The sequence below is a fragment of the Erpetoichthys calabaricus genome, chromosome 5 (assembly GCF_900747795.2).
Source record: "Erpetoichthys calabaricus chromosome 5, fErpCal1.3, whole genome shotgun sequence".
Classification (NCBI taxonomy): Eukaryota; Metazoa; Chordata; class Cladistia; order Polypteriformes; family Polypteridae; genus Erpetoichthys; species Erpetoichthys calabaricus.
In genome coordinates, this window is record NC_041398.2 from 53,931,329 (window position 1) to 53,945,710 (window position 14,382).

The following is a 14,382-nucleotide window of genomic DNA, read 5'->3' on the forward strand; positions in this document are numbered from 1 at the left end:
TGTAGTGCAGAAAGTATTAAATTGTGTGATCCTGATGTGCTGCTGTCAAAACCACAATCTCCTTAATCATACAAAGGCAAAAACAGCCTTTTGTAACACTAGCTCATCAATACATTTTTAAAACTCACCTGATCCAATTTTTAGGCTCTACAGGAAACTGAGCCTGATCCAGCAGCACTGGGTGTATAAGGTGAGAACCAACTCTGGACAAGGTGTCTAGTTTGAATTTATTTATTTATATTTTAAAAAATATTACCTCATGTTCAAGGAAAAGTGCTTTTAGTTGTCCTTTTGACCAGTAGTCCATAGCATATGCCAAAAGTCTCATAGAAAGAGTATTGATCCTCAAGAAGTTACCAACGAATACAACTCTGTTTATGTTCTTGAGGAAAATTGAAAAGAGAGAAAAAATAACAATCTTGAGATACAAAAAGCCTATAATATTGAAAGTTATGAATATACGTTTTCATCCAAAACATGGTACACCAATAATACTCCTTACACATCAAATTGCTTAAAATTCTAAACAACCCATTCAAGGAAATATTTACTGACATAACACGACAACAAAATAAACATGGGAAGATAAGGCATCTTAAAGGTATGCCACAGTTTTAAGAGCCCCTTCGAATATAAGCCTTATTCATATTAAGCACAAGATGACACAACCAAAATTACAATCAGGTAATAAGCATTACAGCTGCTTTATACCATGGACTGTTCTGAGCTGCAGATTAACAGTTGTAAATGTACTGGTTTATTATGTTAAGCACCAAGAAATTATCTGAAGATTTGCACTCATTGCTTTCATAGCCCTGTACAATGCTGCTTGATAAAGACGCTACAAGGCAGCACTGTAAAGAAGCTGGAAGCAAAAAGGAGAATAGCAACTTGCAACATCTTACTAATATTGTTACACTGGCAGAGGTAACTTATAGCTTTAAAACACAATAAAATGACAACACTATTAATAAACACTAGTCTGAAATGTTTTCTGAAAGACAAAGAATTGGCAATAGGTTTTATCATTTATCTATTTTTGAAAGAAGCACATTTTCTACTCGTTTAACGGACTATATTAAGTTTCTAAAATATACACAACTAGACATTGTGTTGGCTAAATCATTAAAAGAAAGAATGCAAAATGTAATTAATTATTAAAAAATTATAAAAAAAATAATGTGTTAGAATCCCATACAAATGCATTTTAGTTATTAATCACCTATAATAGTTGATTTTATTCTCTGCTACTTAGGCAGCATATTTTATACTGAATACAAATATTTCATCAATAGCTTATAATTTACATTTAAGTAAAATATGAATGTTACATGTATATGCACGCAACGCTATATCTACAGTATGACAAACATTTTTGACCAGTCATGATAATGAAAAAAGCTGGTTTGCTTGGATTATCAAACTAATCTTCTAAAAAAAAATAAATAAAATTAACTCACTTCATTTAAAGCACACATTCTAGTTATTGATCCAATATTATTTGTAATAGTGACTAACGTTGCTCTGGCCAGATCCTCTTTGCCAACAGATTCTCTCTTTTCTTTGAACATCATATTTCCAAAACTAAAAGATAGGCAGAGATTATGAAAATGAGTCCCAATCAAAGCAAATATTCTTACATTTCAAGGGATGTTGACACGTAACCAAGAGAAGCTCAGAACCTCAGCAGGCACAGATTGTTGCAAACTTATACAATATGTACCATTAAAAATCATTTTGATATTCCTTGCCTTGAAATGGTTTGTTATTATGTAAAAATCAGAGAATTGACCAAGAATCTGATTACTTTTGCATAGCACTGTACTTAAGTATAATTAAACATTAGAATGCAAAGTACAGAGTTATCACGGAGTAAGACTTTACTGACACCCTTGTGGTCTGCACTGTAATGCACTACCTATTATATTATAATGACTTCCTTTTAAACTTAGATTATCAAAAATGACTATGTATTGTGTAGGACTTTAATTAGCATACATCTTTATGAAAAAAATTATAATTCTCTACATCCAGGGATACTACCCCACCTAAACTATGAATATGCCTCCATCTGATAAAGTTATATTAGAAGCAGGATATTTAAATGTTTAACACAACAAAGGTGTTAAACTACCCTTTCAATTTCCAGGACTAGTTAACAAGAGGACAATCCAACGTATCACCAGTTCTCATTGTATGAATTACTATTAACAACAGTATTTTTCTTTATTTTACAAAAGCTAGTTTTTGAAAACAACGAAGAAAACTTGAGTGTTTTGCAACTTAGTTAAATGTAAATGAAGACTATCCTACAACTTGTATTGGAATATATGAAGCATGTTTGGAAATAAATTAATATACAATAGCTGTGTTACCGAATATTTTTATGCTGTTTATTGATACAACCAAAGCCAACGATGCTAATTTATTTAAGTACATTTTTCAGTGGCATAGTAAGTTATTTAAGTACATTTTTCAGTGGCATAGTAAGTATTGCTGCTGTTTCCACAACCAAGAACTAAAGTTCAATTCCCAAGCTGACTGCTGTCTGTACTGACTTTGCATGTTATTAGGTTTCTTTTTAACATTCCAAATATATGCAATAGAAGTAATACTCCACCCAAAAATGATATTTTTTAATGTGTTACTTACTCATGTAGTTTGTAGTCATGGCCAAAAATGTTTTGATATAATTTATTCATGCAGAACAGAGAGAAAAAAGTCAAAGACAGGACTCCTAACCAATAAGTAAGGGGGAGAGGCAAATCTTCCATTTAAATAGTCTTTCCCTTGAAGCTTTAGCATTATTTTCATAATGTGTGCTGATTTTGTTCCAAAAGTATATTTAATATTATTTTAGCAAAAAAGCATGCATTTTGCATGTTTTGAGCATAGTTAGATAACTGACATACGCATTATGCAAAACAAGTAATGTGAGATTGGTTTTTCTTTATTCCATGAACAGTTTCCATATTGTTTGCCATTGGTCACTATGGAATGCTGTTATATCATATACATTTTTCTCTCCATTCTACATGAAAACATTTTTCTCAGCCACCAGTACAAATTACATGGGTTAACAAACATATTAAAAAAATTAGCATTTTTGGGTGAAGTATTCATTTAAGTTAATTGGTGATGCTCACCTGGCCCAATGCAAGTATCTGCGAGCATATACATGACTATGCCCTATTAAAGCCTAGGTTCCCATACAGGGTCAGTGTGGGCCTTATTCCACTGGAGAAACTAAGGTTGGCTACAACACACAAACAGTAAAGCAGATTCAGTAAATAGAAAGTATAAAATATCCATCTATCACCAACTTTTCCACTGTCAGTATTAAACTGTAAATGAAGCAGAATGTTGTATGCTAGTTTTTTTTTTTTTAATTCATGTTGGCTCCGGGTTGGAAAATGGATGGATGGATGTTTGTATTGCCTAAAAGCATCCTGTACTGAATATAGCTGATTAAGGAAATTACGTTTGACCCTATAAGGAACACTAATAAATGACATAGTATTATTGTTGCATTAAAGTAAATAAATAAAAAGTTCAAAAAATGTTCACTGAGGAGATGTACTAAAGACTGACTTATTATTTCTGGCTGCCATCCATCAGCCAATCCACTGTCACCAATCTGTTTTCTACATTTTAAAAAAGTAACCTTTTGATCTGCACTGCATTATATTTTAGAAAACTCAATAAAACAGTGTATTAAAGATTTTTGGCCAGTAGACATGCATTTAAAAAATAATTTGCCACGGTTATTTGCCTTATTTCATAACACTGGGCTGTACTTTACTAATACTCTGTCTAGAGTTCCTGTCTGATGCTGCACAAAGAAAGAAAGAAAGAAAGAAAGAAAGAAAGAAAGAAAGAAAGAAAGAAAGAAAGAAAGAAAGACCACTTTATATTGCTTCTATATTCCACTCTTAATCCATCTGCAAACTACCAGTGCAATAAAACAGTATACAGTGATCCCTCGCTATATCGCGCTTCGCCTTTCGCGGCTTCACTCCATCGCGGGTTTTATATGTAAGCATATTTAAATATATATCGCGGATTTTTCGCTGCTTCGCGGGTTTCTGCGGACAATGGGTCTTTTAATTTCTGGTACATGCTTCCTCAGTTGGTTTGCCCAGTTGATTTCATACAAGGGACGCTATTGGCAGATGGCTGAGAAGCTATCCAGCTTACTTTCTCTCTCTCTCTCTCTCGCGCTGACGTAGGGGGGTGTGAGCAGGGGGGCTGTGTGCAGCTGTTTCCTGAAGGACATGCTGCACGGAGCTTCGCATACTTAAAAGCTCAAAGGGCACGTATTGATTTTTTTTATCTGTCTCTCGCTATCTCTCTCTATCTCTCTCTCTCTGTCTTCCTGCTCCTGACAGAGGGGGTGTGAGCTGCCGCCTTCAACAGCTTTGTACCGGCGGTGCTTCGCATACTTAAAAGCCAAAAAGCCGTATTGATTTTTTTTTTGACTGCTTGCTTTGCACTCCTTTGAAAAGGAAGATATGTTTGCATTCTTTTAATTGTGAGACAGAACTGTCATCTCTGTCTTGTCATGGAGCACAGTTTAAACTTTTGAAAAAGAGACAAATGTTTGTTTGCAGTGTTTGAATAACGTTCCTGTCTCTCTACAACCTCCTGTGTTTCTGCGCAAATCTGTGACCCAAGCATGACATTCTAAAAATAACCATATAAACATATGGTTTCTACTTCGCGGATTTTCCTATTTCGCGGGTGGCTCTGGAACGCAACCCCCGCGATGGAGGAGGGATTACTGTACAAGACACTTAAAGCTTAGTGAATTTCAACATTTGGAAAATTTTTCTTTTTAATCAGGCAGCAAATTGTGTTTATATTGGTACATACTGTAGGTGAATGTTACTTGCCTGGTTTTAGTCATTTTTCACCGGACATTATGTTACTTAGTGAATGAAACAGTACAACTTTTCTAGAAATTCAGGCTCTTTGAAGATGATCATCACTATAAATTCAGGTGCCTTTCGCATAAGAAATATGGGCACAGCTTCAGGACATGAAAACCTTAACTCTCCAAATAATTGAATCTATCATGTCATTACACAATTTTAAGTTTATGAAAGTATGATACTATGGAATATTATATTTTGGATCTTAAAACAGTAACACTTTTGTGCTATTAAGGAGACAAACAAAGCACAATGAAGTTGCACTTAAATTTTACGGGATTACTTACTATAGATTCCCAAAGATTTACTCTGGATACAGAAAGTATTCAGACCACTTCACTTTCTGTACACTTTACTGTGTTGTAAAATTAAATTTTAAATTGATAAATTAGTTTTTTTTGACCAATGACTAAATGAAAACATGCTTTCATAAAGGGTTACAACTTTATTAAAAATCAAAACCATTATCTCTAATTTATATAAGTATTCAGCCTCTTTTTTTGTGTCACTCCAAGTTCTGGTGAGGTGCACACATCCAGTTTGTTTTACCTGTCCTTGAAATGTGTTGAGAGTTTGACTGGACTCCACCTGTGGCAAACTGAATTGACATAGGTCAGAAAGGCATACATCTATGTATATAAGGTCTCACAATCAACACTGCATGTCAGGACAAAAACCCAAGGCATGAAATCTAAGGAACAGCCCGTAGACCTCTGTGGTAAAATTGTGATGACACATAGATCAGAGCAAGACTATAAAACAACATCTAAATCTTTGAGTGTTCCCTTGTGAGTGGAAGCACCTACAACGCACTAGAATTAGCCATCTGGACAAAATGAGTAACTAAGCCTTAGTTAGGGATGTAACCAAGAACCAAGGGTCATTTCAACAAAGCTTCAAAAGTCCCTTGCCTGTTGGAAGAATGACCATCTCAGCAGCACTCCATCAATCAGGCGTTAATGGTAAAGCTGCTAACTCCCACTTGAAGTTTGCCAGATAGCATTTAACAGGCTCTCAAATCATGAAGAAAAAAATTCTGTGGTCTGATTAGGGAAAAATGGAACTCTTTGGTCAGACCTCCAAGCACTATGTCTGCTAAAGACCAGGCACTGCTCATCATCTCCTTAATACCATCCCTACAATGAAGCATGGTGGTGGGGTGTTTTTCAGTGGTTGGGATAGGGAGACTTGTCAGAACTGAGGGAAGAATGAAGGTAGCAAAATACAGATATCCATGTTGAAAACATGCTACAAAGTGCACTTCACCTCAGACTGGGGACAGAAGATCAATTTTCAGCATAACAGTGACTCTAAGCATACACCCAAGACAACACCAGAGTGGCTTAAGGACAAGTCCCCAACTGTCCTTTAATACCCAGCCAAAGACCAGATTAAAACCACATAGAACATTTGTGGAGACACCTGAACATGGCAGTTAACAAATACTTTCCTTCCAACCTAAAGGAGCTCAAGATAATAATTAATATATGCCATGATTTCAGGTTAATTTTAACATTAAATCATCTTTTTGCTAAGCAAATTTTAATTGGAAATTAAAACTGGTATTATAGAGGCTGCATTAGTTATTATTAACTTTTCAGTAACTATGACAGGATTATGTGTGTTAATCTTTCACTTGTAACAGAGAAATTTTACAGTGGATTCAGTATTATCTCTGGTGGAACCTTTTATTAAATACTTTTCACAAACAGTATGAACAAGTAAAATCCTAGTACTTCCCAAATCATTAGATTGGAAGATATTTGCAGCACATAACATGGCTAAAACCTGTGAGCTAGGAAAATAATTCAAGTTCTCACTCAGCATGAATACTCCCATAGTAATAATTTCTGCTTCTCCAACTCTGTCTCTCCCTCTATATTAATTATGCATGGTTAATGTATTTCTATACCTGTGATTAATTAAACCTTTTAATTTTTGAAAGTTTTGTCTTTTGAAATTAAATCAAGCTAATACTCAAGAAGGACAACATGTATTATTTCCTTCAGCACCAGTTTTTACAATATATATCTTCTGAATGTACAACTGTAGCACATACTTAAATCAAACATGTTTATTATGTCCATAGCATAACTTTCATTAGCATCAATAATAACATTGCATTTTACATACCTTGATGCTACAGCCCAACCTGGGAGACCAAACCTCTCATAGTCACCTCCATAGATGTCTTTCACCAGTTTATCCACCCTGGTGCTATCACCGTGTGAAGCCATTTCCAAAGCTTCTTCAAATGTTGAGCAACCAGTCAATAAACAACACAACCCAAGAAATGTCCCACCTCCAAGACTGAAATGACATGCAACATTGATCTCTGTTACTGTGAACATCTATACATATTATACATACAGTAAATATAATGCAAAGTTGACCGACTGCCTCATTGACTCACTCATCAACAAAAACACTATTTGAGGTTTAGTTAAAAACTGAAATTTAGAAGGGTTGCACATCTAGGACAATAGTTATCTGCTAAGAAACACCATTTTGTTATGTCAATATTCAAGGGTAAACCCCCAGAATAGAAAAACTAAATCCTGCAAAATCTCAAAAATGCTTTGACTGATTGGATTGGAATTTGGTTTTATAGGAAAAAGAAAACTAATCAACCCATGTTTTTTTTTATTGATATTAATGCTTGCAGTGAGTAAGTTAAGTTAGGCAGGGCATGTACTTTTTTGCTGAGAATGAATCACACAGAAATGGGGCTGCCACTTTATACAATTGAAGCCAAAAGTGTACAATGGCAAACGTTTGGTGATGCTCAAAGAAGACGTGCTTAGCAAGTATTCTGTATTCTGTCAGCTTCTTCTTACTCCTCATAATGCAGAATGAAACACTGACAAATTTGATGGGGGTTTGTTATGGTTATGGTTGTCCCCCTTGGATTGTCAAAGTTGCTTATACACAGTACATAAACCACGAACTATAGGTTTGGATGTTAGTTGGTAGTTGGAAGTGAAATGCATGCAATATGGCAAAGAATTGGGGGTATCCCCTTGAAGAAAAACTATGCTCTGGTCCGTAGAGCGGAAACAGTTCAAATTATTGTTTCAATAATAAAATGTTGTTTAAAAAATAAAATGCCAGGAGCATTTGAATGCCTTGGTCAGTTTAAACACATTGCTAAGTAAAAAGATCTTCTGTGGACAGGAGGTAGAGGAGGTATACCCAAAATTCCCATTATTTCTACTAATTACCTGTTTCAATTCAAAAGGAACAGTTTCTGTAAAATTATGTTTTGCAGTGACCACCAACAAATGCTAAGGTCAGTCACTAGTAATACCAAAAATTGGATTTACGGCAGGTTTTATTCATGGCCAATTGTATCTGCATATGCTCCACTAATATTATTATCCCCTAGTAAAAATAAACATTGTATACAGAAAAGTGCTCAGTTAGTTACATAGTACTTCAGATACATCTTATTAACCAACGCCACTATAGCCAAACTTATTGTCTTAGGAAATTCCTGGGCAAAACTGAGAAACGCAGAAAGTTTTCATATCAAATTAAAATATAAAATATGGGAATATTGGTTTGAAAAACATACAGATATATTAATTTATATGCATATATAAAAAGGACACCACCAGCTTTGTTCACAATGAATTTATAACTATGAAATGTAACTCTGTAAAGAACAAAAAAATATAAGTGCAACTCAGTCACTGTTTGTAAATTAATTTGTAAAATTAAATATTATTGAACAGTACCTGAAAACTTGAGGAAAATCCTTTCAAGTCAAATCTCTTTTAATGTTTCATGGGTTTTACTTGCTTATAAAATGAGAATTTGCTGAGCCAATATCCTGAAACATGTTAAAGTACTTGGAAAGCAGATTGTTTAGCGGGAAGATAACTTTATTTTATGGCTGGACACTATGTTTTATGGCCATATACTGTATATTTAAAGGTATTTTGTAATCTCAAAGGGTATACGGTTGGGTGTATCTATGCACCGAATAAGAGCCAATAAGTTATGCAAGTGAACAACCCAAAACATACTCTCTATTGTATATGAAGGAAAAATGGCTGTGAAGGCCAGCAATACATTGCTACATTAAAAGATGTTCAAGAACTATTCCAACTATTTGGGCAGGTTAAATTATAAATATTTGTTAATATGTTTGACTTAACATTGCATTTCTGTTACAGAGTAATGGTTTGCTGTTTTATCAAATTATATGAAGAACAGTAAAAAGTCTTAGTTAATGTCAAATAATAAACTACACAACTAGATCAAGTGAGGCTACTGGGTTATTGATATCATTGCTCCTAGATTGCAAGCTTGTTTGGTTATGTGGTTGTGTCTACGGAATGACAGAAAACCTAAATGAAAGGCATCAACAAAAATGATTACAGTGAACCCTCGTTTATCACGGTTAATCCGTTCCAGACTCTACTGCGATAAATGAATTTTCGCGAAGTAGGATTCTTTATTTATAAATCGAATATTTTCGCAGTGATCCCTCGCTATATCGCGCTTCGCCTTTCCCGGCTTCACTCCATCGCGGATTTTATATGTAAGCATATTTAAATATATATCGCGGATTTTTTGCTGGTTCGCGGATTTCTGCGGGCAATGGGTCTTTTAATTTCTGGTACATGCTTCCTCAGTTGGTTTGCCCAGTTGATTTCATACAAGGGACGCTATTGGCAGATGGCTGAGAAGCTACCCAACTTACTTTTCTCTCTCTCTTGCGCTGACTATCTGTGATCCTGATGTAGGGGGTATGAGCAGGGGGGCTGTTCGCACACCTAGACGATACGGACGCTCATCTAAAAATGCTGAAAGATTATCTTCACGTTGCTATCTTTTGTGCAGCTGCTTCCTGAAACGACATGCTGCACAGTGCTTCGCATACTTAAAAGCTCAAAGGGCACGTATTGATTTTTGATTGAAAAACAAACTCTGTCTCTCTCTCTCTCTTTGTCTGCTCCTGACGGAGGGGGTGTGAGCTGCCGCCTTCAACAGCTTTGTGCCGTGGTGCTTCGCATACTTAAAAGCAAACAGCCCTATTGATTTGTTTGCTTTTCTCTATCTATGTGACATTCTGTGCTCCTGACAAGCACTCCTTTGAAGAGGAAGATATGTTTGCATTCTTTTAATTGTGAGATGGAACTGTCATCTCTGTCTTGTCATGGAGCACAGTTTAAACTTTTGAAAAAGAGACAAATGTTTGTTTGCAGTGTTTGAATAACGTTCCCGTCTTTCTACAACCTCCTGTGTTTCTGTGCAAATCTGTGACCCAAGCATGACAATATAAAAATAACCATATAAACATGGTTTCTACTTCGCGGATTTTCTTATTTCGCGGGTGGCTCTGGAACGCAACCCCCGCGATGGAGGAGGGATTAATGTACTTTTTTTAACATTATTAGAGCCCTCTAGACATGAAATAACACCCTTTAGTCACCATTACACTCGTATTACCCAATATATTAGACAAAATAAGAGAAAATAAGACATATTAGACGTTACAAATATCATATTATTATTATTGTACTTTACATTTAATTACACACACACACACAGTTCTTACACACAACCACTAACCTATGAAGGCACGAGCTCAGTAGGAGAGTCTTCAGCTTGTAAGCTGGAGCGCTGATCGCACCCTCAGAGGACAAAGACGCCCCTGGGAAAACGCCTGAAACAGCTGACAGTCTACCTTCACATTGCTCCTTACCCTTCTTACTTGCACTATAACGCGCGATAAACCTCTCACGCGGTACTCCGCTTACTTAAAAGTATTGCGCAGCGCCTCTCAGCTTTGGAATTGGTTGTTTTGTTTCTCTCTCTCAGATATTCTCTGCTCCTGGCGGAACTGTCATCTCTGACTTGTCATGGAGCACGTTTAAACTTTTGAAAAGAGACAAATGTTTGTTTGCAGTGCTTTGAATGAAGTTCTTTTTTTTCTACAACCTCCTGTGTCTCTGTGCAAATCTGTGACCCAAGCGTGACAAGGTGGTGCAGTATCTTCAGCAGGTGCGTCGTTGTCTTCTTCCGCTGAAGGAGTACTAGGAGTAGGCAGTGGGTGTCTGGGTGCGTGGCTGAAGAGCATCTTGATAGGCAGTTGCTGGCGCTGTCTTTTCATAGGCGTGAGGAAGCTTTTGTAGGGTATTGCCATCTTTGATCATATCCAAGAGTTTCACCTTCTCCTGGATGGTAAGCATCTTCCTCCGGCGCTTAGTTTCATTGTCAGAAGGCTTAGAAAAAGCAGCACGTTTAGGAGCCATCGTGGGGCTTAGATAAAAGTTCTCAGAAAGCGCATGCGGAGTGACGTAAGCATGTATGAGAAAAAATCGCGATGGAGTGAAGCTGTGAAAGTCAAAGCGTGATATAACGAGGGATCACTGTATATCATTAATTATCACCTTAAACCAATAAAGGGAACAAAACACATTTAATTACATTGGATTTTGCAGGTATAAATATATTTATGGGTAATTTGAAAGGAAATATTAAAAAATAATAAAAAAAAAGATTTTACCTAGTTCCAGTTACTCGCTTATAGTTGTCCTTAGAATATACAGCCAAAATGCTCACACCTGAACCAATGTTTACCAAAAGGAGAGGATATGGGTTTTCTAAGTTGTAGGGCTTCTTCTGACACAAGTCAGGGTCTGTCGGGTTTTCAAAGTAATAGCATTCAGAGCTTCCATTGAATCTAACCGAATCAATATATAAAATTCCTCTGACAAGACAGTCAAGTTCATCTAGTTTATGCAGCTGAAGATCAGCCATCTGGTAAAAAACAGAAAAAAAAGACAAATAAATGTTATGGCAAGCCAAATTAACTCATCAAAAACAAACCTGAGATTTTAAATTAATTATACTCACTCATCACAAAACAAGAAAAAAAAATTACATTTATGTCGGAGGTGATACATCCTTAACCCTAAGTCCAGGATTCATTTATTCACAACCTTATTTGAGGCAACTGTGTGTTATGAACAACTTCATTTCTTCAATTAAATATGTTTAAGTACATTTAGAATGGAAAATGTACAAGTTCAAGTTACTGCACAATGACATTGTCTCCAGAGAATAGTGACAGTAAACAGAAAACATCACCCATAGTGACATATTATTAATGTAAAATATGTCTCAGGAATGTAGTGTTTTGTGTACATTTTCATGATAAAGTTACATGTTATGGCTTAGGGGCAGGATACTCTTCCAAAATTCCAAAGAAACTAAAATACAAATATTAAAATACTTCCCTCAACTACTCCAGAAGTTACTTCTGGTCCCTTTGGAAGTACCTCCGGGTCTGACGTAGCCCTACAGTACCCCTGAGGTAGTCTGTCTAGAGCTCCCTCTGGTGGCACCAGGGATATCTACCAGAATGCTAGCCAGTTTTTAACCAAAGGGCCCAAAAAGCCTGCATGGTCCTCAGTAGCAGACTCCTGCACCCAGAAGTTACAGGGCTTGGAATTGAGCACATTTTTTATTGTGTACCCCCCAGTGTCTTTCCACTATATTTACGTTCTTTAAGTAATTCAAGGGAAACTTTTTCCTGCATCTCCACCTGGTATCCCTGTTGGGGCAGGGTACATGTGGCCTCCTGTCCAGGATGTGGTACCGTGCCTATTGATACGTACATGCCCTGACCACATTCATCTTTACAATACAAACTAATTTGTGCATGACTTTCATTAAATTGTAGGCATTATTCTAAAATGGAAATTTTCATAAACAGTGTATCAGTGGGTCCTGCTCACTTTGCCAGATAATTCAAAAGTAAATAAATGATGTAAATTATGGTATGCATTCAAGTAAACAAGTGTATTTTCAACCAGTTATACTGCTACACAAGGTAAATTGAGTGTTTTTTTGTTTTGTTTTTTTTAAACAGATGAAAAGAACATTCATATTCTTGTTTTACTCAGTGTGCTGCATTTAGTTGCTCCTCTAGACTTTGTATCTTGAGATGAGATTTGATACACTGGGAATCAAAATTACTATTTTTTAATAAAGTCAGTATAAATTTAAATAAATGTGGTTTTTATTTCCTTGCAAGAATACCATTATGTGGCAATGTTTGGCAGTCCTTTCTTACATCCGTTTGCCAAGCCATCAACCTACGTAGCCCAATATATTTAGATAAGTGGGGAACCCAAAGTCTATTCCAATGGCATCAGGTGCAATCCACGAAATCCATTGCAGGCCATACTCTTGTAAATATTCATAAAAAAGCACATTTAATTAACTCACACATGTTTGACATGTAGGAGAAAACCAAAGTTCCTGGATAAAACCCATTCAGACATGAAAAAAGCAGCAAATGCCACATAAACATACACACACGCACACACACAAACACAGAGTGGCAGAGATCAACATCTGATCCCTAACTGTTCAGCAGCAAAACCATCCAATTTGCCCTGTACTGCCCTATTTTCTTACTTGCATCAATTTATCTTTAACAATAATATCCATCAAAAGAAATGCTACAAAATAAAGAAAATTAAGAATTAATGTGATTGCTTTAAAGAAACTCTGCAACATTTTTGCTAGAAGATGCCTTCCCAACACTGCTTACGTTTTTGCTCTTACACTGTGATGAATGATTCACTAAGCTGTTTGTTTATGATAGTGAGGTGATGGTCAAATTCAAATTTATTATTCCAAGATGTGAAGTTCCTTTGGTCAACCGCATTACTAGTAAAGAATGTCAGATAATAATGCCAAATATCAGAAAGCCACAGAAATAAACTTAGTTGTAAACACACAGCAGAATGTGCTTACTAGTAAACTGTCAGAAATAACATGGTCTATTTATGAAACAAGAAGCAAAGCACCTTTGCTTTTTATTGTCAATTTGATTCATGATTCATGAATAATCTATGCACCACTGCAACAAAATGATTCCAGTAGGTGCACATTCACTTAATATGCAGCCAACTAAATCAATTTACTGCAAAGCACATTAAATATTGCCTCTGACCATAGCCAACAAAGAAAAGTTACCTTGTTTTTTGTTTCCTTAATTATTCTTGTGCTTTTTCATTTTTAAGAAAATTAGAAGCAGACAGGTTTTATTTCCTAATTTTAAAAGATGAAAAATAAAGATTCTGCTTTAATAAATGAAGCTAAAAGATTATAGCAGCATACCTTAAAACACCCATATGTTAAACAGTAAGTTACTGTTTTTTATTTTGTTCAAACCATAAAGAAAAATGCTGTTTTACACATTAAAATGTGCCCTGCTTGGGCCTTCAAACTGATGCTACAAATGCTTACATTCAGGCTAAATTTAAAAGCAGATATTTTAAAGTGGATTGGGTGTTTGTCAGGAACGATTCCTGTTTTATTAAAGTGTCAAAAATTATGCTGAATATTCCTTATATATTTTTTTTTAATTTTATTTATTAATTTTATTGTAATCATTTCATACAAATAGATCAATTAATACAAAAAA

General features: G+C 35.6%; 1 protein-coding gene across 2 annotated transcripts in view; it reads right to left on the reverse strand.

Annotated features, from left to right (window-relative positions):
* Nucleotides 1-14,382, reverse strand: part of pank2 (pantothenate kinase 2) — a 30,151-nt gene that overhangs the window by 1,412 nt on the left and 14,357 nt on the right. For both annotated transcript variants that reach the window (XM_028801546.2, XM_028801547.2), the window contains exons 3-6: nucleotides 11,449-11,702; nucleotides 7,065-7,241; nucleotides 1,461-1,584; nucleotides 257-382 (exon numbers count right to left, since the gene is read on the reverse strand). In XM_028801546.2, coding sequence (XP_028657379.1) covers nucleotides 257-382; nucleotides 1,461-1,584; nucleotides 7,065-7,241; nucleotides 11,449-11,702 — 681 coding nt within the window. The remainder of the gene's footprint in view (nucleotides 1-256; nucleotides 383-1,460; nucleotides 1,585-7,064; nucleotides 7,242-11,448; nucleotides 11,703-14,382) is intronic.